At 46.6% G+C, this 27,817-nt stretch overlaps 1 protein-coding gene across 1 annotated transcript in view; it reads left to right on the top strand.

Moving 5' to 3' along the window:
* Nucleotides 1–27,817, top strand: part of ADCY1 (adenylate cyclase 1) — an 839,277-nt gene that overhangs the window by 409,115 nt on the left and 402,345 nt on the right. The window contains exons 4-5 of the mRNA XM_077269394.1: nucleotides 8,646–8,757; nucleotides 13,061–13,188. Of these exons, the coding sequence (XP_077125509.1) occupies nucleotides 8,646–8,757; nucleotides 13,061–13,188 (240 nt within the window). The remainder of the gene's footprint in view (nucleotides 1–8,645; nucleotides 8,758–13,060; nucleotides 13,189–27,817) is intronic.

Here is a 27,817-nt window from a genome sequence, read left to right as displayed (position 1 = left end):
CACTAGAAATATGAAAAATGAGAGCGTTTAGCGCATAAAAAAGGCCAATTTTATGTGTACCTGGTAGCCACTTTACGGCATCTCTCTTATACCAGGTCCTATGCTTTCCTTCCTCGCTGAGAACAAACGTCTCCATCTGAATGGGTACCTATGCCCTGCTATCAAGTCATATGAACACCAATGAGCCTTTGAACCCAGGTACTGGATGGCCACAGTAAAACCCACTTCACATTCTTCAGTTTTTCTTGCCATACTGTTTTCTTATGTATTACCTGCAAGGCCTGCCCTGCTATCAAGTCATATGTACGCCACTAATAAGCCTTTGAACCCAGGTACTGGATGGCCACAGGAAAACCCACTTCACATTCTTCAGTTGGTCCTGCCGTACTATTTCCTTATGCATTGAATGCAAGGACCGCCTTGACCCAGATTTGCACGCACCCCAATCCCCTTTGGAAGAAACATGGAGGACAGTCTCATAAAAAAATTGTCCCATTACAAAGGAGCGGGTCTCCTAGACTTGTAATGCCCATACACTAAATGTATGGGCTGACAAACATTTCCCCATGGGGGATAAATTTTTAAAAAAATATTCAATTGGGATCACAGACACCCTTGCCAAAAAATGACTGTCTGTAGCAGCACGGAACACGTGAACCCTGGTGATCTAGTGGTGGAAAATGAGGAGAGGTGGAGGAAGGCTTCATTAAAAACTAGGCCCAATTATAAGGAGCGGGTCTACTAGGATTGTAACGACCATATACAAAGTGCATGGGCTGAGAAACATTTCACCACGGGGGTACCTTTTTAAAAAAAAATTTATGGACATCATAGACAGGCTTGGGAAAAATTGGACTGCCTGTAACATCACAGAACACGATAAGCATGGTGATCTAGTGGTGGAGAATGAGGAGACATTGCTGAAGGCCTCATGAAAAACTAGGCCCAATGTTAAGGAGTGTGTCTCCTAGACATGTAATGCCCATACAGTACAAGCAGTGCATGGGCTGACAAACATTTCCCCAAGGGGGATACATCTTTAAAAAAATATACTATAGGCATCATAGACACTCTTGCCAAAAATTGGACTGCCTGTAGCGGCACAGAAGACGTTAAGCCTGGTGATCTAGTGGTGGAGAAAGAGGAGACATAAAGATAAATCATACTGAAATAAAAAAAAGAAAGGATGTGAATAACAAAATGGAGGGGCGAACACAGGTTTATATATATGATGCTAGATTGTGTCCAATGAGTTTGTCCCTAGCAACAGCTCAGAGACAGGGATAAAATATATATATATATATATATATATATATATATATATATATATATATATATATACATACACTCACCGGCCGCTTTATTAGGTACACCATGCTAGTAACGGGTTGGACCCCCTTTTGCCTTCAGAACTGCCTCAATTCTTCGTGGCATAGATTCAACAAGGTGCTGGAAGCATTCCTCAGAGATTTTGGTCCATATTGACATGATGGCATCACACAGTTGCCGCAGATTTGTCGGCTGCACATCCCAAAGATGCTCCATACAAGGCAGGATGGATCCATGCTTTCATGTTGTTTACGCCAAATTCTGACCCTACCATCCGAATGTCGCAGCAGAAATCGAGACTCATCAGACCAAGCAACGTTTTTCCAATCTTCTACTGTCCAATTTCGATGAGCTTGTACAAATTGTAGCCTCAGTTTCCTGTTCTTAGCTGAAAGGAGTGGTACCCGGTGTGGTCTTCTGCTGCTGTAGCCCATCTGCCTCAAAGTTCGACGCACTGTGCATTCAGAGATGCTCTTAGGCCTACCTTGGTTGTAACGGGTGGCGATTTGAGTCACTGTTGCCTTTCTATCAGCTCGAACCAGTCTGCCCATTCTCCTCTGACCTCTGGCATCAACAAGGCATTTCCGCCCACAGAACTGCCGCTCACTGGATTTTTTTTCTTTTTCGGACCATTCTCTGTAAACCCTAGAGATGGTTGTGCGTGAAAATCCCAGTAGATCAGCAGTTTCTGAAATACTCAGACCAGCCCTTCTGGCACCAACAACCATGCCACGTTCAAAGGCACTCAAATCACCTTTCTTCCCCATACTGATGCTCGGTTTGAACTGCAGGAGATTGTCTTGACCATGTCTACATGCCTAAATGCACTGAGTTGCCGCCATGTGATTGGCTGATTAGAAATTAAGTGTTAACAAGAAGTTGGACAGGTGTACCTAATAAAGTGGCCAGTGAGTGTATATATATATGTGTATATATATATATATATATATATACATGTATATATATATATATATAAATATAATAGTATTTCAATATTTTCATGTTGTAGAGGTATACACTGGGTCATAAAAGGATGGTGCAGAGATATTAAAACTGGAATGTATAAGAATAAATGGGAAAAATATACATACATCTCATTTTGATGACAGTTCCCCATGGGTTAGTTTATTTTGGTTTCTAATTAGTAATGGGCATCTGAAAAACACCCTTGCACAAAAATTGAGTGACTTTTGCATCACGGAATACGTTCACCCTGTTGTTGAACTGGTTGCGGATGATGAGGATAAGGAAGAGGATAACCCCAAACAGAAGAAATCAGGAAGCGGATAGCCATGTGTGGTTGGGGAGAGGTGCATGACAATACACCTCCAAAAAAAAAGACAATTTATTACAGGTTATGTTTCGCTGTTTTCACTAGGTGATGTACAGAAATCTTGCCCAATCCAGCCCATGTTCATTTTTATGAGTCAGCCTGTCAGCATTTTCAGTTGACAGGCTGATGCGCTTATTTGTTATAATTCCACCAGCGGCACTAAAAATCCTCTCAACCCTCTCTGACAGAACGCAAGCAGCAGGGCAGGCCAGGACCTCCAAGGCGTAGAGAGCTAGTTCATGCCACATGTCCAGCTTGGATACCCAATAATTAAAAGGCACAGAGGAATCATGGAGGACATTTGTACGATCTGCAAGGTACTCCCTCAGCATCTTCCCAAACATTACACTTCTTGTGACAGCACCCCTTGCCTCTGTGCCAGACGATGGGAGGGTCTGTGAAAACTGTCCCAGAACTTTGCCATTGTTCCCCTGCCTGAGCTGGCTTGTACTTCTGTCTCTCTCGCTTGGACTCCTTGGTTGTACAGCAAACTCTGACATCTGCTGCCAGCTTTCTCACATGGGAATTTTCTAAGTAATTCTGCTACAAGAGCCCTCTGGTACTGCAACATTTTAGGACACCTCTCTGCCTCTGGCAGAACAGGTTGAAAGTTCTCCTTGTAGCGTTGGTCTAGAAGTGTCACCAACCAGTAATGAGTGTCACCAGCAATTTTAATTATGCGAGGGTCATGTGAAACGCAGCACATAAAGTCAGCCATGCCAGACTGCTAACAGGAAGACTTCCGTGTCCTCACCAACAGGACAACTGACCATGCTTTCCTCCTCCTCCTCCTCATCCTCCTCCTCCCTGTCCTCAGGCCATCCCCGCTGAACAGACGGTATGACAGCTGTTCTTGTAGTGCAAGAAAGTAGCTCCTGTTCTTCCTTCTCCTCCCCCTCCTCATTGCCTACCAATCCACATTGGGAAGACATGAGGCTGGGCTGAGTGTAATCCCCCTGTATGGTTCCTTGGTCCATGTCCTCATGCTCTGCCTGCAATGCATCCTCTTTAATTGTGAGTGGAGAAGTTTTCAGAATGCTGACAAGCGGGATGGTGAGGCTAATTATGGCATCATCGCCGCTCACCATCTTGATGCAGTCCTCAAAGTTTTATAGGATGGTACATATATCTGACATCCATGTCCACTCCTGAGGTCTTATGTGTGGAGTCTGAACTTAATATCGATGGCCTTGTTGATGTTGGTAGTCAACAACTGCCCTCTTCTGCTCACAAATCCTTTCCAACATATGCAGAGTAGAGTTCCAACGCGTGGGGACATCACACACCAGTCGATGAGCCAGAAGCTGCAAACGCTGCTGAAGAACGGCAAGGGCGGCTGAAGCTGTAGCTGACTTTCTAAAATGGGCAGACAGATGGTGTACTTTCACTAGCAGATCCGGCAGCTTCGGGTAGCTTTTCAGAAAACGTTGAACCACGAGATTAAGCACATGGGCCAGGCAAGGTACGTGTGTGAGCTCACCTTGCCTCAGTACCGCCACCAGGTTCCGGCCATTGTCACACACAACCATGCCTGGCTGTAGGTTCAGCAGTGTCATCCAAATATATGACTGCTCTTTCAGCACTGTCCACAACTCTTCTGCATTGTGCGGTTTGTCACCTATGCAGATTAGCTTCAGCACAGCCTGTTGCCGCTTGGCTGAGGCAGTGCTGCAGTGCTTCCAGCTTCTGACTGATGTGTTGATTTCAGAGATGGAGGCTGAAGAGGAGGCTTAGGTGCAGGAGCTGTAGATGTAGGGCCCGCAATCCTCGGCGTCGGGAGGATGTGTTCCATCCCAAGGTCCGACTGGGTCCCGGCTTCTACTATGTTAACCCAGTGTGCTGTCAGTGAGATGTTCCATCCCTGGCCACAAGCAGTTTTCCACGTGTCCGTGGCTAGGTGAACTTTCCCTGTAACAGCATTGTTGAAGGAACGGGTAATGTTGTGGGACACATGCTGGTGTAATGCCGGTACTGTACACCTGGAGAAATAGTGGCGACTGGGGACTGAGTACCTTGGGACGGCCGCCGCCATCAGATGGTGGAAAGCTTCCATCTCAATGAGCCTAAAAGGCAACATTTTGAGCGCAAGCAGAAGAGAAATGTTAGAATTTAGGACTGTGGCCTGTGGGGCGTTGGCTTGGTGTTTTTCGCTTGCGTTCCAATGACTGGGGAATAGACAACTGAAGGCTGTGCTGGGACAAGGACGTGGATAGGCTTGGGGATGTTGCTGCTTGACACTGGTCAACAACAGGTGCAGGGCTAGAGGCATCTTCACATGCACGGTGGGCTAGGGATTGGCTTCTACGCAAAACAGTGGAAGAAGCAGTGGTGTCACCTGCAGACAGTGTTCCTGGAGCCTGGGGTTTGGCCCACAAAGTCAGGTGCTTTGCTGCCATGTGCCTGATCATGCTGGTGGTAGTCAGGCTGGTAGTTTTGCTACCCCTGCTGATGCGGGCATGGCAGTTGCTGCAAATGGCCTGTTTGGGGTTATCGGCAGAGTCTTTAAAAAATAACCAGATTCGGGAAGATCTAACAGTTGGATTGGCAACTTCCCTCATGTTGGTGTTACGGGGAATGAATGCACGACTTCTGTCTGTTGCCACCACACTGCTTCTTCCTGCCTGTTGGGGTGTTATGCCTCCTTCCCCATGAGTGCTATCCAACCAACAACCGTTTCACACTACTCTGGCTTCAATAGTGGTGTGCTGCGGTCACCTAGAAACTGGGACAGGAAGGTCGAGTGAGAAGATGTGGGTCTTTGTTGTAGCCCACATTCAGCTTGGCCTCGTCCTCTGCATGCACCATCAGCATCACATCCACTTCCCCGTCCATTTCCCCTTGCCTTGCCCATTTTAAATGGACTACTGCACTATTTCAAAAGCTCAACACAAATGTATTTATTTGGAGCTAAATTATATCTGATCAGTATGCCTGCAAAGCTACGATTTTTCAAACACAGAAACACCAGGCCTCAGCATGACGTAACAGACTGTATTAAATGTTTTTGGTTTTTGGTGAATTTAAAAAAACAAATAAAAAAAAAAGAAAGCGTAGAACAAGGCTAGCACACAGAACTATGCCACGTATGCCTGCAAAACTACAACTTTTCCATCACAGATACACCAGGCCTCAGCCTGACATAACAGACTGTATTACATTTTTTTTGCTTTTTGGTGAATTTAAAAAAACAAACAAAAAAAAAAAGAGTAAAACAAGGCTAGCACACAGAATTATGCTACGCATGCCTGCGAAAATACAATTTTTCAAGCACAGATATATCAGGACTCAGCCTGACATAGACTGTTTAAATCATTTTTTTGTGTTTTGGTGAATTTAACAAAAAAAAAATGAACAAGGCTAGTACACAGAACTATGCTACGAATGAATGCAGACCTACACTAACTATTAAAAGCATGATTCTGACCCTATGTCAGCAACAGCTCTCCCTACACTCACTAAGTCTGGATCAGAATGTGGTGAGCAGGGTGGCGCCAGGTCTCTTATAGACCTGATGAAGCTGTGCGGCCAGCCAATCATTGTAATAACACAACAAAGATGGCTGTGGCATAAAAGTGCATGGCTGACAATCCCTGCACTGTCATTGGCGATCTAAAGAGCGCCAGAATTGCAGGGCATTGACCCGAGGTCCCGCCGAATAGTCCCGGAAATACTCGGTTCTCACCGAGTACACCGAGCATAGTGATACTCGGGCGAGTAACGTGTAGTGGCAAGCACGTTCACTCATCACTATTCTTTACCTCTCTCACCAAGGCTCTTCATTCACGATTGCTCAGCTTGGCTGGATGGCCAGGTCTAGGAAGACTTCTGGTGGTCCCAACCTTCTTCCATTTAAGGATTATGGAGGCCACTGTGCTCTTAGGAACCTTGCGTACTGCAGAAATTCATTTGTAATCTTGGCCAGATCTGTGCCTTGCCACTATTCTATCTCTGAGCTCCTTGGCCAGTTCCTTTGACCTCATGATTCTCATTTGGTCTGACATGCACTGTGAGGTCTTTTATAGACAGGTGTGTGCCTTTCCAAATCAAGTCCTATCAGTGTAATTAAACACAGCTGGACTCCAATGAAGGAATAGAACCATCACAAGGAGGATCACAAGGAAATGGACAGCATGTGACTTAAATATTAGTGTCTGAGCAAAGGGTCTGAATACTTATGACCATGTGATATTTCAGTTTTTCTTTTTTAATAAATATGCAAACTTCAGTTTTTTCAGTCAAGATGAGGTTTAGAGTGTACATTAATGAGAAAAAAAGAACTTTTTTATATTTACCAAATGGCTGCAATGAAACAGAGTGAAACATTTAAAGGGGTCTGCATACTTTCTGTACCCACTGTAAATGACCTCTTCCAGGCTCTGAGGCAGATGGTGCCTGGAGATCACACCCTTTTCTTTTGCACCTGTCACCATTTAGTTCCACTTAATATCACAAAAATCGGTATGAGTTATTGCATTATTCGATCAGAAGAGAACTGAGTGTGAATATATTTCTGATTATTAATGGCTCAACAGTTGTGCAAAAAATCCCTAAGCGGCCATTAACAGTGTGAATTCAATTTACAATCATTACTAGTGTTGAGCATTCCGATACCGCAAGTATCGGGTATCGGCCGATACTTGCGGTATCAGAATTCCGATACCGAGATCCGATACTTTTGTGGTATCGGGAATCGGTATCGGGATTAATATCAATGTGTAAAAGAAAGAATTAAAATAAAAAATAGGGATATACTCACCTCTCCGGCGGCCCCTGGACTTTACCGCCGTAACCGGGAGCCGTTGTACCTAAGAATGTGCGCTTGAAGGGCCTTAGATGACGTCACGGCGCTCTGATTGGTCCGTAGCCGTCGCGTGACCGCTACGTGACCAATCACAAAGCCGTGACGTCACCTAAGGTCTTTCAAGCGCTTGAAATACCTTAGGTGACGTCACGGCTTTGTGATTGGTCGTGTAGCGGTCACGCGACCGCTACGCGACCAATCAGAAGCTGCGGACGTCTTCTAAGGTATTTCAAGCGCTTGAAAGACCTTAGGTGACGTCACGGCTTTGTGATTGGTCGCATAGCGGTCACGCGACCGCTACGGACCAATCAGAGCGCCGTGACGTCATCTAAGGCCCTTCAAGCGCGCATTCTTAGGTACAACGGCTCCCGGTTACGGCGGTAAAGTCCAGGGCGCGTCAGAGGGTGAGTATATCCCTATTTTTTATTTTAATTCTTTCTTTTACACATTGATATGGATCCCAGGGCCTGAAGGAGAGTTTCCTCTCCTTCAGACCCTGGGAACCATACAGGATACCATCCGATACTTGGTGTCCCATTGACTTGTATTGGTATCGGGTATCGGTATCGGATTAGATCCGATACTTTGCCGGTATCGGCCGATACTTTCTGATACCGATACTTTCAAGTATCGGACGGTATCGCTCAACACTAGTCATTACGCTAAAATCCACTTCAGTCAAGAAACGCCAACACCTTGGCCTCATGCTGCTTATCTGCTAGCTTAACCTAGGAAATGACTAGGAAGGGATAGGATATTACATACACAGTGGCATGTAAAAGTTTGGGCACCCCTGGTCAAAATTACTGTTACTGTGAACAGTTAAGTGAGTTGGCCAAACTTTTACATGCCACTGTAATACCCAATATTATTGGCAAGAAATGGCGAGCACATGTTTTGGCACGTCTCTCTGGTTTTCAAATTGACTCTTCCAAAATATTGCCAATTAATTGTTTCTTAATAATTGCCATGCAGTTTTTCAGTCGGTGTCAAAGTGACCCAGCATTTGTTCTGTGGGACTGGATCCTGATCCTAGAAAACGTCATGAAATTATAACTGCATTAGCCTGTTACTAATTCAACACATTCCTAATTTGGTTGAAATGGAAGTTTTGAAGTGGTGAGAGTGTATGAGCATTACTGTAGTGAAATAATTGATAACATTTGTTTTTTCTTTCTTCAGCATTTTATTTGCAGATATTGTTGGCTTCACAAGCTTGGCATCCCAGTGCACAGCTCAAGAACTGGTCAAGCTGTTAAATGAACTGTTTGGAAAGTTTGATGAGTTGGCAACAGTAAGGTCCACATTTTTATTTTATTCATTTTAATTAAATTGTGCCACAGAAAGTCAAAATATAAAACACTGTATGAAAATTAATAGATAATTAATATGTTGACATAGAGTAGAAATTAGAGATTTATAAAAGGAAAGTAAATATAATGTGATCATAGAAAAACTACCTAAAAATACAGCTGTTAGTAACCTGTACTGTTTACATAGGGGTAGAGATGGACAAACCCGAACAGTAAAGTTCGGCGTCCATACTGAACACATACCATTCAGGCACGGACACCGAACACTGACTTCACCAGGAAGTCTGTGTTACTGTTCGGGTTCAGCTCCCCGAACACCGGGTGTTAGTCAAGCTGTCATGCGCATGGCAACGTGGCAAACACCACTTCTGATCGGCGGTGAAATCATTCCCAATGGTCAGAGAGCCGCATTTCCCATGCTGTCAAAAGACAGCATGAGCGCTCAGCTGTGATCAGAGGTATAAAGTTTACCTCTGGTCACTGGTGTCAGTTCATGGAACATCTTTAGCTGTGGCTCAGACTCCGTCCAGATGATTAAAATATAATGAACAGTTTATGTGATGGTGTGATATGCTATGTGGGTATCATTTTTGTGTATATTTCTATTTTACTTCTTTTCATGGTGTTCTCTTGTAGGATGAGTTATTTGCTAATTGATGAATGGCTGTTGCTGCCATCTGATATCAGCCCCCACAGTACTGTATTGTTTGCTAATATGCTAATGACATATTGAACTAGCTTGTTGAAACAATGAGCCCCTGAGACATTCCCCCTCCTGACCTATGAATGAGGAGGAAGACTTTTAAAAATATCAGGGAGGTGAGACACAGAACAGTCCTATGTGGAATGATGATGTGTTCACAGCATCTCAGAGAGAAAGAAAAGTATATAAAATTTGCTATCCTCTGTCTGCTGGATTGTTGGACTTTTATCCTGTTACTGAACTGCATTCGTGTTCTGGACTATTTTATCCTTTGTGCGGTGGATCATATATGGACCTTTCTTATTTTTACCTAAATAAAGGTCTTGGGATTGTTCACTCTTCGCTGGCTCTGTTGATTGTGTGGTACTGGAGAAGGACCCCGTGACAGTTAAATCAATCAATTTCATCCTACCATCAACTTAACACTCAACTTCTCCTGCACTGAAATTAACTTTCTGAACACTATCATTAAACTGCAGAACAATGAAATAGAAACATCCCTGTACCCTGTATCAGAAACCAATTGACCGTCCAACATACCTTAAATGGGACAGTTTCCATCCAAAACACATAAAAAATTCTATTGTCTACAGCCAAGCCATCAGATACAATTGTATATGTTCCAACCCCATGGATAGAGATGAACACCTAGGTCACCTCAGAAAGATCTTTTTTAATCAGGGCTACCATCCAAGAACAATTCAAAACCAAATTACAAGTGCAACTAGAATATCAAGGAATCACCTGCTACATTACAAAGCTAAAGAAGAAAATAATCGGGTGCCTCTAGTAGTCACCTACAATCCAAATCTGGAGGTGCTAAGGGGAGCTGCATGGAAATTACAACCTTTACTACAAAAAGATGCCCGCTTACAATTCATTTTTCGAGACCCTCCACTAATGTGTTTTAGGCAACCTCCAAATCTAAGAAGCATCATTGTCAGAAGCTCCCTGTCCTCTCCAACAGCTGCAGGAACCTTTCCTTGCAACCAGAAAAAAATTGAAAACCTGTCCATTTAAAAAGACCATGGACAACATAAAGATCCCCAATTCACATCAGGACTACAATATACCAGGAACTTTCAGCTGTGTCATTTCTAATGTGGTGTACCTAACTATTTGTACTAAATGTCCAATTGGGGGTCTGTATGTGGGGGAGACAGGGCAAAAACTGAGAACAAGGATGAACTCTCATTGCCACACAATAAGAGAAAAAAGAATAGCTGTACCTGTGGCCAAACATTTTTGTCTCCCTGATAACAGCAATATGGACATGAAATTACTTGTATTAAAAGGTAATTTCAAATCTAAGAGAGAGAGAAGAGTCTGGGAATATAAGCTGATGATGACCTTTGACACTCAGTGCAGGAATGAATATGTCACATAGATTTATGTCTTTTTACATCAACTAAGGAATTTGCTCCTCAGACCATATGGGGTCACCATAACATAGAACCAGACCCCAATCAGAGGACAATAAAACATTCACACTCCTTATCTATGAACTGTTTCAATATTTATGGACATACAGTTTGGTAAATAAAGACACAGTCAGGATAAAGTCTTTTATTTGAAATAAAACAAAAAACACTTTTACTTTTTTTTAATAACAAACAGTTATACTCACCTGATGCCCTTTCCATTGAATTACTCATGTCCTGTAAGTAACCAAAAAAAAAAAATATCCCTCACCTGTCTATCATTCTGTCCCACGCTATAATCCATGTCTGATAGGTAAACAGTTTTCACCCTGGACGGTGAAATATGTGACCGGCCAGGCTGAGAATCACTGGGGATTTTGCAGCTGCAAGCATCAGTGATTAGCGGTGATGTAATTGAGGCTACTGCCGATCACTGAGGCTGCATTCCCAGCTGGGCAAATGAACTGTGGTGACCTCGGTGAGATCCCCTTTTGCACAGTGAGAAAAAGTCTCACAGTGTAGAGACGAGTTCATCCAGATCAAATTTGTGGCAGTGAAATTCTACCGGTGAACTGCGGTGAGCTCCCCTCTGTACCGTGACACTTTTTCTCACTGTGTTAGCAGGGATCTCACCGAGGTCACCGCAGTTCATTGGCCTGGCTGGGAATGCAGCCTCACCGCTAGTCACTGAGGCTGCAACTCATTCATAAATGTTCTAAGCATGAACGGTCGCATCTTGGCACCGTCCAGGTTGAAAACTATTAATCGCCAGACAAGGATTAAGGCGTGAGACAGAATGTCGGACAGGTGAGGGATATTGTTGTTTTTTATTTTTGTTTTATTACAGAAGATGAGGGCTTTGTTTAAGCTGACAGCTGAGGGTTACAGTCCCCAGCTGTGAGTTTTGCCTGTCTGGTTATCAAAAATTCAGAGGAACTCACTCCGTGTTTTCTTTTTTTTATTATTATTATTTACAGAGCAGGCTCTGGCTGAGGAATACTCCCATCAGCTGCTCCTGCCTTCACTGTTATTAGCGGAAGCAGGTGTCAGCTGATGGGAGCAGTAGTCCCATCAGCTGACACCAGTGACCGGAGGTAAACTTTATATCTCCGATCACAGCTGCTCACTCAACCGCGGCTGTCTGTTCGGCAGTGATGACTTTACCGCTGATAAGTAGTGGTGTTTGCCACGCTGTCATGCACATTCAAGTGAATGGGGTCCTGGTTCGGGTCCAAGTACTGTTCTGGTACCCGAACCCAATCTTTTTGTAACTGTATGGCCGAATCCATCCGGACCTAAACATGCAAGTGTCCACCCATCTCTAACCACTGCTGTATGCAAGCCAAATGAACAGTCAGCACTGAGGTGGGGGAATAGTGCTACATTTTCCAGACAAATATGATGTCTGTAATGGCGCCTTTAAAACTGAACAGGGAAAGTTCTTACGATGAGTATTTGGTGAGTTTTTGATGTTGCAGAATCCTTGCAGCAGCTTTTCACCTATTGGCTAAATTGGGTTGCTTGCATTTTTTTTCATTGTGTTTTTAGTAAGGGTTTTTATTACCCTTTTTCTTTAAATTTATCTTTGTATTTGGCACTGCAATTCTTGTCTCTTTTGGTATGTCATGCTTTAAATAAAGCTGCTTTGTTTTTTATACTAAAGCATAGTAAAAAGATTCACAGTGGACACTAACATGCAGCACATAACATCGCTGCTGTAACAATAGTGAAACAGATACAAACAGGTAGCATCCTTTAATTATAGTGTATATTATTGCCTGTAATATAAATCCCAGTGGATGATGTAATATATAGAAAAATCACTTATATAGGTCTTGGAACCTGGTTTGTAGTGTGGCCTAAGCGCATCAAGGTGCGTTTCACCGTTGCTTCATCAGAGGGCGAGTTATAGGCACTAATATACTCTATAGTTATAGGATGCTACATGTTGTTTGCATCTGTTCCACTATTATTACAGCAGTGGTTCTTTTGCTATGCGCTGCATGTTACATCATCCAATGTGATTTTTTACTATAGCCACCAATATACTTTACAGTTCAAGTTCTTATTTTAAATCTGAATTATAACTTGTATGTAATAAAATAAAGGTCATTAGGTAACAAACTGTTTTCAATTATGATCTATTGTAATTTGCAACAGGAAAACCACTGCAGAAGAATAAAAATTCTTGGTGATTGTTATTATTGTGTTTCTGGACTAACACAGCCAAAAACAGATCATGCACATTGCTGTGTTGAAATGGGATTGGATATGATTGACACCATTACGTAAGTACCATCAATAAAATATTCATTTTAAAACATTATATGAACTTTTAAACATCTTTGTACAGTGTACATAGAGTATATGAACACAATATATGAAGTATATACAACAGCAGTTTAATTTTTCCTTCCTTTCTTCCAATATCCTTAGGGGAAACCTGGAACCACCAGAAATGCTAATAACATGCAGATATGAGCTTAATATGCAGGTTATTAGTGTTACCAATCTGCCTGCACCTGCACGTAGCCAAATGCTGGAGGGAGAAAATGGACCTTATTCTCACCGACAATGTTCTGGTTTCAGTCACAAGGGCGGCGTCAGTGCGGGTTCAGTCACTGGTCTGGATTGCTGTAACCGGGCCCACTGTTCTCGACTGACACTCGCTCTACATTGGGACCTGCCCAAATCTGAAAGTTAATAGCGTTTTTGCTGGTGACAGGTTCCTTTTAACTTAATTTTTTAAATTTTGGGGCCAACATAGCAATATATTTTTGTGGCTTCATTTTTGCGAGATAATTTGTACTTTTGAATGACTCTCAATTTTACCATGCAATATACTGGAAAACTGGGACAAAATTCCAAGTGTGCTGAAATTGTGAAAAAAAATAAAAACTCAAGTCAGAAATCGTTTTTGGGGTTTTGTTTTTATGGTGTTTGTTGTGCAGTAAAAATTGCCTGGCTGTATGATTCTCCAAGTCAACGTGATAATACCAAGCTTGCATATTTTTTTTCAAGTGGTGAAAAAGGAAATTGTATATTTGAAAAAAAAAAAAAGAAACATACCTGCAATGTTTTAATTTTTATGTAGCATTTTATGGAGAGGAAGTAAGTGATCAAAAGCAGTTAATCCTAAAACAAAATATATATATGGATCTATCACTATATACATGTATATAGTAGGGATTCATTCACCCGGGTAGCCGCTTGGCCACAAAGCCACAGGGTTTTTTATATGACAAGAGGAATAGTGGGCTTTTTTTTCACTGCTTGTACAGTAACAAAACCAAAGCTATAAACATAAAATCCCTAGCCTTGTCCATGCACTAGCTAAATAGTATAGGTCCTGGCTATCCAGTCAAACAAAAAAACTGTCGCCCATAGCAACCAGTAAGGCCTCGTTCACACTAGCGTCGTGCACTGCACGTCGCTATGCGTCGTTTGGTTGAAAAAACGCATCCTGCAAAAGAGCTTGCAGGATGCGTTTTTTCACCATTGATTAGCATTAGGGTGCACCGTGTTGTGGCGGACCGTCAGCTGCAAAAAACGTTACATGTAACGTTTTTTGCTGCCGACGGACCGCCATTTCCGACCGCACATGTGCAGCCGGAACTCCGCCCCCACCTCCCCGCACGTCCCTGCACCTCACAATGGGGCGGTGGATGCGCTTGAAAAATGCATCCGCTGCCCCTGTTGTGCGGCGCATTCACTGCTAGCGTCGGTACGTCGGTCCGACGCACTGCGACGGGCGAGTACGACGCTAGTGTGAAAGTAGCCTAATAGTTTCAGCTTGGTGCACACGGCCTCTGCAGTCTCTTCTCAGGAAGATTCAGACTTGTCTCTCTCCAGCTCCATCACAATTCCCACTGCTCAGCCACCCCCAGCTGACTGATAAAGGTGAACACATGGCCTAGCCATAGTCATAGCAATCAAAGTGCACCTAATTCAGGACCTGCAGTGCTAGGATTTAACCCCACCTTGCTTTCCTAATATATATATATATATATATATATATATATATATATATATATATATACGGAACAGCACAACACTTTACTTATCTTCAGGTGCAAGGCCCCAGGCAACCAGTCCAACGATTGCACCAAGTTTATAAGGATTCAAAAAAAGAGGAAGCACTCCATTTCTTCAGTGAAAAATGTGGAGGATTTAATCAACCCACTTGTCTGGGTAATATATATATATAGACAGTTCACTACTTTCCCTGAAAAGATGTGTGCAACACTGTGAGGTCTCGGAGCACTGTATGCAATCCCTTTTCAATCCTTTTAATTCAAACTCAGCCTTAATAATTTGAAAGTGACCTCACCAGCTACGTTCCCCTGCATTCCATTCATTCCCCAGTTTTTACAGCCAGGGACAGCTGCATTAGCGGGCTCCTAGTCGTAAAATTATTTAACCCCTTCAGATGGATTTACATCATGGAACATGACTGTACGGCGGACAGGTATGGGATATTGTTGCTTTTTTATTTTCCCTTTTTTCAGAAGATCATGAATTGGATTGAGAGTACAATAAAGATGTTAAAACCCCATGTGTATTTCATTAAAATACTTTATTCATAATGTGTGTGTGTTTTTAACCCTTTAATACTATTGGATTAATAATGGATAGGTGTCTTATTGACATCTCTCCATGATTAACCAGGCTTAATGTCACCTTACATTAGCAAGGTAATATTAACCCTTTATTACCCCATATCCCACCGCTACTCGGGAGTGGGAAGAGAGTGGCAAAGTGCCAGAATAGGTGCATCTTACAGATGTGCCTTTTCTGGGGTGGCTGGGGCTAATGTTTTTAGCCAGGGGAGGGGCAATAACCATGGTCCCTCTCTAGGCTATTAATATCTGCCCTCAGTCACTGGCTTTCCCACTCTGGCTGAGAAAATTGCGCGGGAGCCCATGCCAGTTTTGTCCGTGATTTAATCCTTTATTTTAACACCTAGAGCTAACAAAATTTGCACACATACACTTATAACATTAGTAGTGAGGAATATGTAAAAAAATAAGGGACATGAAATGGTTTACTGTATGTAAGCCATGTCTCATATCCTGTCGGGTTTGATAAGGAGATAGCAAAAGCCGGCAATTGAATTACCGGATTTTCTGCTATCTAGCTCTGTATTATAAATATATATATATATATATATATATATATATATATATATATATATATATATATATATATATTTATATATATACATATATATATATATACACATATATATATATATATATATATATATATATATATATATATATATATATATATATATATATATATATATATATATATACACAGTACAGACCAAAAGTTTGGACACACCTCATTTAAAGACTTTTCTGTATTTTCATGACTATGAAAATTCAAAGTAGCCATTTCCGGTGACTACCTCTTGAAGCTCATCAAGAGAATGCCAAAAGTGTGCAAAGCAGTCATCAAAGCAAAAGGTGGCTACTTTGAAGAACCTAGAACATAAGTCATATTTTCAGTTGTTTCACACTTTTTTGTTAAGTATATAATTCCACATGTATTAATTCATAGTTTTGATGCCTTCAGTGTGAATTTACAATTTTCAGTCATGAAAATACAGAACAATCTTTAAATGAGAAGGTGTGTCCAAACTTTTGGTCTGTACTGTATATACTGTATATATATATATATATATATATATATATATATATATATATATATAATATAACGCTGGGAGCGTCACTCTGTCCGAAGCCTTTATAGACTGCGCAAGCGCAAGCGCCGACGCAGTCTGGACCCCACAGAGTGACGCTCCCAGGAGATCGCGGTATGCGTAAGCACTGAACGCACACCGCGATCTCCAACGGAGAAGCAGGGACGAGGGTGAGTATGCTATATTTACCTGTCCCCGTTCCAGTGATGCGCGCTGCTCCATCCTCCGCTTGCGACTGTTCAGTCAGAGAGCGGCGCGCATTAACGCGTCATCGCGCCATCTGAACTGAACGGTTCAGAGGGTGCGATGACGCGCTTAATGCGCGCCGCCCTCTGACTGAACAGTCACAGGCCGAGGACCCGGAAGATGGAGCGGCGCGCAGCAGTGGAACGGGGGACAGGTAAATATAGCAAGTGCTGGGGGCCTGAGCTAGCGGCGACTCCAGCACCTGACCCCCCATCACGCCGGTGTCCCCGCCTGCTCAGGCCCCTGGCACTCGGCGCCACGCACAGCCGCCCGCACTCACCACCGCCACGCGCAGCCGCCCGCACTCACCACCGCCACGCGCAGCCGCCCGCACTCACCACCGCCACGCGCAGCTGCCTGCACTCAGCAGCGCCACGCACAGCCGCCCGCACTCACCACCGCCACCCGCAGCCGCCCGCACTCACCACCGCCACGCGCAGCTGCCTGCACTCAGCAGCGCCACGCGCAGCCGCCCGCACTCACCACCGCCACGCGCAGCAGCCTGCACTCACCACAGCCACGCGCAGCCGCCCGCTCTCAACACAGCCACGCACAGCCGCCCGCACTCACAGCCACGCGCAGCCGCCCGCACTGAGCACCGCCACGCACAGCCGCTCGCACTCAGCACTGCCACACACAGCCGCCCGCACTCAGCACCGCCACGCGCAGCCGCCCGCACACAGCACTGCCACGCACAGCCGCCCGCACTCAGCACCGCCACGCACAGCCGCCCGCACTCAGCACCGCCACGCACAGCCGCCCGCACTCAGCACCGCCATGCACAGCCGCCCGCACTCAGCACAGTGGCCCGCACTCAGCACCGCCACGCGCAGCCGCTCGCACTCAGCACCGCCACGCACAGCCGCCCGCACTCAGCACCGCCACGCACAGCCGCCCGCACTCAGCACTGCCACGCGCAGCCGCCCGCACTCAGCACCGCCACGCACAGCCGCCCGCACTCAGCACCGCCACGCACAGCCGCCCGCACTCAGCACAGCGGCCCACACTCAGCACAGCGGCCCGCACTCTGCACAGCCGCCCGCACTCAGCACCACCACGCGGAGCCGCCCGCACTCACCACAGCCACGCTCAGCCGCCCGCACTCAGCATCGCCACGCGCAGCCGCCCGCACTCACCACAGCCACGCGCAGCCGCCCGCACTCAGCACAGCCACCCGCACTCACCACAGCCACACGCAGCCGCCCGCACTCAGCACCGCCACGCACAGCCGCCCGCACTCAGCACCGCCACGCACAGCCGCCCGCACTCAGCACCGCCACGCACAGCCGCCCGCACTCAGCACCGCCACACACAGCCGCCCGCACTCAGCACAGCGGCCCGCACTCAGCACAGCCGCCCGCACTCAGCACAGCCGCCCGCACTCAGCACAGACGCCCGCACTCAGCACAGCCCCCCGCACTCACCACCGCCACGCACAGCCGCCCGCACTCAGCACAGCCGCCCGCACTCACCACCGCCACACACAGCCGCCCACACTCACCACCGCCACGCACAGCCGCCCGCACTCACCACCACCACGCACAGCCGCCCGTACTCACCACCGCCACGCAGAGCCACCCGCACTCACCACAGCCACGCTCAGCCGCCCGCACTCAGCATCGCCACGCGAAGCCGCCTGCACTCAGCACCGGCACACACAGCCGCCCGCACTCACCACAGCCATGCGCAGCCGCCCGCACTCACCACCGGCACGCGCAGCCGCCCGCACTCAGCACCGCCAAGCACAGCACCACCACGCACAGCCGCCCACACTCACCACCGCCACGCACAGCCGCCCGCACTCAGCACCGCCACGCGCAGCCGCCCACACTCAGCATCGCCACGCACAGCCGCCCGCACTCAGCACAGCCGCCCGCACTCAGCACAGCCGCCCGCACTCAGCACAGCCGCCCGCACAGCCGCCCGCACTCACCACCACCACTCACAGCCGCCCGCACTCACCACCGCCACGCACAGCCGCCCGCACTCACCACCACCACGCACAGCCGCCCGTTCTCACCACCGCCACGCAGAGCCACCCGCACTCACCACAGCCACGCTCAGCCGCCCGCACTCAGCACCGCCACGCGCAGCCGCCCACACTCAGCATCGCCACGCACAGCCGCCCGCACTCAGCACAGCCGCCCGCACTCAGCACAGCCGCCCGCACTCAGCACAGCCGCCCGCACAGCCGCCCGCACTCACCACCACCACTCACAGCCGCCCGCACTCACCACCGCCACGCACAGCCGCCCGCACTCACCACCACCACGCACAGCCGCCCGTTCTCACCACCACCACGCAGAGCCACCCGCACTCACCACAGCCACGCTCAGCCGCCCGCACTCAGCATCGCCACACGCAGCCGCCCGCACTCACCACAGCCACGCGCAGCCGCCCGCACTCAGCACAGCCGCCCACACTCAGCAAAGCCGCCCGCACTCAGCACAGCCGCCCGCACTCAGCACAGCCGCCCGCACTCAGCACAGCCGCCCGCACTCAGCGCGCAGGATGGGAGCACATGCCAGGATGGGGATGCAGGATGGAGCAGCACATGATAGGATGGGGCGCAGGATGGAACAGCACATGACAGGATGGGGATGCAGGATGGAGCAGCACATGACAGGATCGGGGCGCAGGATGGGAGCACATGACAGGATGGGGATGCAGGATGGAGCAGCACATGACAGGATGGGGGCGCAGGATGGAGCAGCACATGACAGGATGGGAGAGCAAGGTGGGAGCAGCACATACCAGGATGGAGACCATATAGCAATATAAATGCTCGCCACCCGGGCGTAGAATGGGCTCAATAGCTAATATATATATATATATATAGACTGTATATATGTTTTCACAAATATTTGAGCCCATGGATCCATTCTATGTCCATTTTGCAAGCCGGCAAGAAAATCGGATGCCATACGGAGGTTTACATGCACAAAATACGCAGCTTCACCTTGCCTACGGATGACATACGGATCACTGTTCAGGTAACATTTCTGCGTATTTGTTCTGTAAAAAATGGACCGTATTTTTATATGTTGTGTGTGACTCCAGCCTTAGAAGTAACATATTCCTGCTGTGACTGTGTGTTGAGATGAGTGATGTGTAGGGTTGAGCGACTTTCATTTTTTTAAGATCGAGTCGGGTTTTGCGAAACCCGACTTTGTCCAAAGTCGAGTCGAGTGCAGTCGGCCGATTATCGCTAAAAGTCGGGGATCGACCGAAACATGAAACCCAATGCAAGTCAATGGGGAAGCATAGTCGGCAGTGAGTGGAGGCCAGGAAAACACCTACAGTGCCCATTTTAATGCCAAAAACATCCATTCTTGTTTCTGAAGCTTGTCAATCTTAATTAACTTTATAATAATAGTTGGGCATTGGAAATTGAGGGTCATTTGGCAAAAGTTGTGGGGGTAGGGCTGGTTCAAGGTTTTAGTGGGCCCAGGAAACGTGGACTACGTCACGGCGGTGGAGCAGTGAGAGGTAAGTATTTCAACTTTGCAAGTGCTGTGATCCTGAGCAAGCAGGGAGGCCCACTCGTTCGCATTGGCACTGGCACAGGGCCCCTCAAAGTACAGCGGTGTGTTTGCACGGCGGGGGCGCCTCCCACCAGCAGCGTCACTTTTGCGTACTCTGAGGGACCCTGTGCCAGTGATGTCGCCAACGAGTATGCCCCCCCACCTGATGAAGGAACCTGCACTTTCATCTGCACCTTCCTCTTTGTCCCTGTGTAAGGTGGTATAACATGCGGGAAGGGGAACCTTACTTTCAGCAGGGTCAGATTCTGGCTGTGTAGAGTGCAAGGGGAATGTAGTGGTCTAGGTCAATGTACCAGCAGACTCATCTAGCAGTGGCTGGGCAATGGGCAGGATGAGGAGGAAACACAGATATAGGGCCAAAGAATAAAGTAGGCTAAATGCAGTTCAAAATTGGTAACAGGACTAAACAGGCGGCATTGCTTTGTTCAGTGGAGTAGCAAACCCAGGAGCAGCAGACACTGTTTTAAGGGCCCAACCACACTAGTAGGCCAAATGCAGTTTAATATCTGCTACTATAGGCCGAAAGCCTAAAGACTGAAGCTCAGCTTTATACAGTGGAGGACAACACCAGGGAGCGGCAGACACCGTTAGTAGGCCGTAACCACCAATTTTTTGTTAAAAAAGCACTTAATGAGAGCCAGAAGGTTGAAGCTCAGACAAGGCAACCTGGAGGAGAACACCAAGGAGGAGGAGAACACTCAGGAGGAGGACAACACCCAGGAGCGGCAGACACCGTTAGTAGGCCCTAACCACCAATTTTTTAAAAAACAGCACTTAATGAGAGCCAGAAGGTTGAAGGTCAGCTTTATACAGTGGAGGACAACACCAGGGAGCGGCACACACCGTTAGTAGGCCGTAACCACCAATTTTTTAAAAAACAGCACTTAATGAGAGCCAGAAGGTTGAAGCTCAGATTTAGACAGTGGAGGACAGCACCAGGGAGCGGCAGACACCGTTAGTAGGCCCTAACCACCAATATTTTAAAAAACAGCACTTAATGAGAGCCAGAAGGTTGAAGCTCAGCTTTATACAGTGGAGGACAACACCAGGGAGCGGCACACACCGTTAGTAGGCCGTAACCACCAATTTTTTAAAAAACAGCACTTAATGAGAGCCAGAAGGTTGAAGCTCAGATTTAGACAGTGGAGGACAGCACCAGGGAGCGGCAGACACCGTTAGTAGGCCCTAACCACCAATTTTTTTTTAAAAGCACGTAATGAGAGCCAGAAGGTTGAAGCTCAGATTTAGACAGTGGAGGACAACACCAGGGAGCGGCAGACACCGTTAGTAGGCCGTAACCACCATTTTTTTTAAAAACAGCACTTAATGAGAGCCAGATGGTTGAAGCTCAGATTTAGACAGTGGAGGACAACACCAGGGAGCGGCAGACACCGTTAGTAGGCCGTAACCACCAATTTTTTAAAAAACAGCACTTAATGAGAGCCAGAAGGTTGAAGCTCAGCTTTATACAGTGGAGGACAACACCAGGGAGTGGCACACACGGTTAGTAGGCCGTAAACAAAGTTGAAGGCCAAATGCAGTTTAATATCTGATTCTATAGGCCGAAAGCCTAAAGACTGAAGCTCAGCTTTATCCAGTGGAGGACAACACCAGGGAGCGGCACACACCGTTAGTAGGCCGTAACCACCAATTTTTTAAAAAACAGCACTTAATGAGAGCCAGAAGGTTGAAGCTCAGATTTAGACAGTGGAGGACAACACCAGGGAGCGGCAGACACCGTTAGTAGGCCGTAACCACCAATTTTTTAACAAACAGCACTTAATGAGAGCCAGAAGGTTGAAGCTCAGATTTAGACAGTGGAGGACAACACCAGGGAGCGGCACACACGGTTAGTAGGCCGTAAACAAAGTTGAAGGCCAAATGCAGTTTAATATCTGATACTATAGGCCGAAAGCCTAAAGACTGAAGCTCAGCTTTATCCAGTGGAGGACAACACCAGGGAGCGGCACACACCGTTAGTAGGCCGTAACCACCAATTTTTTTAAAAACAGCACTTAATGAGAGCCAGAAGGTTGAAGCTCAGATTTAGACAGTGGAGGACAACACCAGGGAGCGGCAGACACCGTTAGTAGGCCGTAACCACCAATTTTTTAACAAACAGCACTTAATGAGAGCCAGAAGGTTGAAGCTCAGCTTTATACAGTGGAGGACAGCACCAGGGAGCGTCAGACACCGTTAGTAGGCCCTAACCACCAATTTTTTAACAAACAGCACTTAATGAGAGCCAGAAGGTTGAAGCTCAGATTTAGACAGTGGAGGACAACACCAGGGAGCGGCAGACACCGTTAGTAGGCCGTAACCACCAATTTTTTTAAAAACAGCACTTAATGAGAGCCAGAAGGTTGAAGCTCAGACAAGGCAACCTGGAGGAGAACACCAAGGAGGAGGAGAACACTCAGGAGGAGGACAACACCCAGGAGCGGCAGACACCGTTAGTAGGCCCTAACCACCAATTTTTTAAAAAACAGCACTTAATGAGAGCCAGAAGGTTGAAGGTCAGCTTTATACAGTGGAGGACAACACCAGGGAGCGGCACACACCGTTAGTAGGCCGTAACCACCAATTTTTTAAAAAACAGCACTTAATGAGAGCCAGAAGGTTGAAGCTCAGATTTAGACAGTGGAGGACAGCACCAGGGAGCGGCAGACACCGTTAGTAGGCCCTAACCACCAATTTTTTTTTAAAAGCACGTAATGAGAGCCAGAAGGTTGAAGCTCAGATTTAGACAGTGGAGGACAACACCAGGGAGCGGCAGACACCGTTAGTAGGCCGTAACCACCACTTTTTTAAAAAACAGCACTTAATGAGAGCCAGAAGGTTGAAGCTCAGCTTTATACAGTGGAGGACAGCACCAGGGAGCGGCAGACACCGTTAGTAGGCCCTAACCACCATTTTTTTTTAAAAAGCACTTAATGAGAGCCAGAAGGTTGAAGCTCAGATTTAGACAGTGGAGGACAACACCAGGGAGCGGCAGACACCGTTAGTAGGCCGTAACCACCAATTTTTTAAAAAACAGCACTTAATGAGAGCCACAAGGTTGAAGCTCAGCTTTATACAGTGGAGGACAACACCAGGGAGCGGCACACACGGTTAGTAGGCCGTAAACAATGTTGAAGGCCAAATGCAGTTTAATATCTGATACTATAGGCCGAAAGCCTAAAGACTGAAGCTCAGCTTTATCCAGTGGAGGACAACACCAGGGAGCGGCACACACCGTTAGTAGGCCGTAACCACCAATTTTTTAACAAACAGCACTTAATGAGAGCCAGAAGGTTGAAGCTCAGATTTAGACAGTGGAGGACAACACCAGGGAGCGGCAGACACCGTTAGTAGGCCCTAACCACCAATTTTTTAACAAACAGCACTTAATGAGAGCCAGAAGGTTGAAGCTCAGATTTAGACAGTGGAGGACAACACCAGGGAGCGGCAGACACCGTTAGTAGGCCGTAACCACCAATTTTTTTAAAAACAGCACTTAATGAGAGCCAGAAGGTTGAAGCTCAGCTTTATACAGTGGAGGACAGCACCAGGGAGCGGCAGACACCGTTAGTAGGCCCTAACCACCATTATTTTTTAAAAAGCACTTAATGAGAGCCAGAAGGTTGAAGCTCAGATTTAGACATTGGAGGACAACACCAGGGAGCGGCAGACACCGTTAGTAGGCCGTAACCACCAATTTTTTTTAAAACAGCACTTAATGAGAGCCAGAAGGTTGAAGCTCAGATTTAGACAGTGGAGGATAACACCAGGGAGCGGCACACACCGTTAGCAGGCCGTAACCACCAATTTTTTAAAAAACAGCACTTAATGAGAGCCAGAAGGTTGAAGCTCAGATTTAGACAGTGGAGGACAACACCAGGGAGCGGCACACACCGTTAGTAGGCCGTAAACAAAGTTGAAGGCCAAATGCAGTTTAATATCTGATACTATAGGCCGAAAGCCTAAAGACTGAAGCTCAGCTTTATCCAGTGGAGAACAACACCAGGGAGCGGCACACACTGTTAGTAGGCCGTAACCACCAATTTTTTAAAAAACAGCACTTAATGAGAGCCACAAGGTTGAAGCTCAGCTTTATACAGTGGAGGACAACACCAGGGAGCGGCACACACGGTTAGTAGGCCGTAAACAAAGTTGAAGGCCAAATGCAGTTTAATATCTGATACTATAGGCCGAAAGCCTAAAGACTGAAGCTCAGCTTTATCCAGTGGAGGGCAACACCAGGGAGCAGCACACACCGTTAGTAGGCCGTAACCACCAATTTTTTAAAAAACAGCACTTAATGAGAGCCAGAAGGTTGAAGCTCAGATTTAGACAGTGGAGGACAGCACCAGGGAGCGGCAGACACCGTTAGTAGGCCCTAACCACCAATTTTTTAAAAAAACAGCACTTAATGAGAGCCAGAAGGTTGAAGCTCAGCTTTATACTGTGGAGGACAACACCAGGGAGCGGCACACACCGTTAGTAGGCCGTAACCATCAATTTTTTAAAAAACAGCACTTAATGAGAGCCAGAAGGTTGAAGCTCAGATTTAGACAGTGGAGGACAGCACCAGGGAGCGGCAGACACCGTTAGTAGGCCCTAACCACCAATTTTTTTTTAAAAGCATGTAATGAGAGCCAGAAGGTTGAAGCTCAGATTTAGACAGTGGAGGACAACACCAGGGAGCGGCAGACACCGTTAGTAGGCCGTAACCACCATTTTTTTAAAAAACAGCACTTAATGAGAGCCAGAAGGTTGAAGCTCAGATTTAGACAGTGGAGGACAACACCAGGGAGCGGCAGACACCGTTAGTAGGCCGTAACCACCAATTTTTTAAAAAACAGCACTTAATGAGAGCCACAAGGTTGAAGCTCAGCTTTATACAGTGGAGGACAACACCAGGGAGCGGCACACACGGTTAGTAGGCCGTAAACAAAGTTGAAGGCCAAATGCAGTTTAATATCTGATACTATAGGCCGAAAGCCTAAAGACTGAAGCTCAGCTTTATCCAGTGGAGGACAACACCAGGGAGCGGCACACACCGTTAGTAGGCCCTAACCACCATTTTTTTTTAAAAAGCACTTAATGAGAGCCAGAAGGTTGAAGCTCAGATTTAGACAGTGGAGGACAACACCAGGGAGCGGCAGACACCGTTAGTAGGCCGTAACCACCAATTTTTTTAAAAACAGCACTTAATGAGAGCCAGAAGGTTGAAGCTCAGCTTTATACAGTGGAGGACAGCACCAGGGAGCGGCAGACACCGTTAGTAGGCCCTAACCACCATTTTTTTTAAAAAAGCACTTAATGAGAGCCAGAAGGTTGAAGCTCAGATTTAGACAGTGGAGGACAACACCAGGGAGCGACAGACACCGTTAGTAGGCCATAACCACCAATTTTTTTAAAAACAGCACTTAATGAGAGCCAGAAGGTTGAAGCTCAGATTTAGACAGTGGAGGACAACACCAGGGAGCGGCACACACCGTTAGCAGGCCGTAACCACCAATTTTTTAAAAAACAGCACATAATGAGAGCCAGAAGGTTGAAGCTCAGATTTAGACAGTGGAGGACAACACCAGGGAGCGGCAGACACCGTTAGTAGGCCGTAACCATAAATTTTTTAAAAAACAGCACTTAATGAGAGCCAGAAGGTTGAAGCTCAGCTTTATACAGTGGAGGACAACACCAAGGAGCGGCACACACCATTAGAAGGCCGTAAACAAAGTTGAAGGCCAAATGCAGTTTAATATCTGATACTATAGGCCGAAAGCCTAAAGACTGAAGCTCAGCTTTATCCAGTGGAGGACAACACCAGGGAGCGGCACACACTGTTAGTAGGCCATAACCACCAATTTTTTAAAAAACAGCACTTAATGAGAGCCAGAAGGTTGAAGCTCAGATTTAGACAGTGGAGGACAACACCAGGGAGCGGCAGACACCGTTAGTAGGCCGTAACCACCAATTTTTTAAAAAACAGCACTTAATGAGAGCCAGAAGGTTGAAGCTCAGATTTAGACAGTGGAGGACAATTTGAATTAGGGACTGCAGACAGACTTAGTAGGCTGTCCCCTGTGGACCATGCATCCACCACATTAACCCATTGCGCCGTAATGGACACGTAACCTTCCGTGGCCATGCCTACAGGTCCATGCGTCTGTTGTCAGGTGCACCTTTATACTCACAGATTGCCAGAGTGCATGGACAATGCGGTCTTTTACATGCTGGTGGAGGGTTGGGATGGCTTTTCTCGCAAAAGAAGTGTCGACTGGTTAGCTTGTAGCGTGGTACAGCGTAGTCCATCATGGCTTTATTAATACTAAATAAAATATATAAATAGGCTCTATGAACTTTTAAATAGGTTCCAGGGGTACACGGGCAGCATTGGTGTGGTCAGTGGAGGAGGATTGCAAGGAGGGACCGCAGACAGGCTTACTAGGCCTAAAATAACTAAAAATAGGCTCTATGCAGTTTTAAATAGGTTACATGGATACACAGGCAGCATTGTGGTCAGTGGAGGAGGATTGCAAGGAGGGACCGCAGACAGGCTTACTAGGCCTAAAATAACTAAAAATAGGTTCTATGCAGTTTTAAATAGGTTACATGGATACACAGGCAGCATTGTGGTCAGTGGAGGAGGATTGCACGGAGGGACCGCAGACAGGCTTACTAGGCCTAAAATAACTAAAAATAGGCTCTATGCAGTTTTAAATAGGTTACATGGATACACAGGCAGCATTGTGGTCAGTGGAGGAGGATTGCAAGGAGTGTCTGACACAGTTAGTACTCACAAAAAATAAATAGATGTTAATTAGGGTTGAGCGACTTTCATTTTTTTAAGGTCGAGTCGGGTTTTGTGAAACCCGACTTTGTCCAGAGTCGAGTCGAGTGCAGTCGGCCGACTATCGCTAAAAGTCGGGGATCAACCGAAACACGAAACCCAATGCAAGTCAATGGGGAACCATCGTCGGCAGTGAGTGGAGGCCAGGAAAACACCTACATTGCCCATTTTAATGCCAAAAACATCCATTCTTGTTTCTGAAGCTTGTCAATCTAAATTAACTTTATAATAATAGTTGGGCATAGGAAATTGGGGGTCATTTGGCAAACGTTGTGGGGGGTAGGGCTGGTTCAAGGCTTTAGTGGGCCCAGGAAATGTGGACTACGTCACGGCGGTGGAGCAGGGAGAGGTAAGTATTTCAACGTTGCAAGTGCTGTGATCCTGAGCAAGCAGGGGGGGGCCCACTCTTTCGCATTGGCACTGGCACAGGGCCCCTCAAAGTACAGCGGTGTGTTTGCATGGCGGGGGCGCCTCCCACCAGCAGCGACACTTTTGCGTACTCTGAGGGGCCCTGTGCCAGTGACGTCACCAACGAGTATGCCCCCCCCACCTGATGAAGGAACCTGCACTTTCATCTGCACCTT

This window comes from Ranitomeya variabilis, chromosome 6, assembly GCF_051348905.1.
Source record: "Ranitomeya variabilis isolate aRanVar5 chromosome 6, aRanVar5.hap1, whole genome shotgun sequence".
Lineage (NCBI taxonomy): Eukaryota > Metazoa > Chordata > Amphibia > Anura > Dendrobatidae > Ranitomeya > Ranitomeya variabilis.
This window is presented reverse-complemented; position numbering and strand designations above follow the sequence as displayed.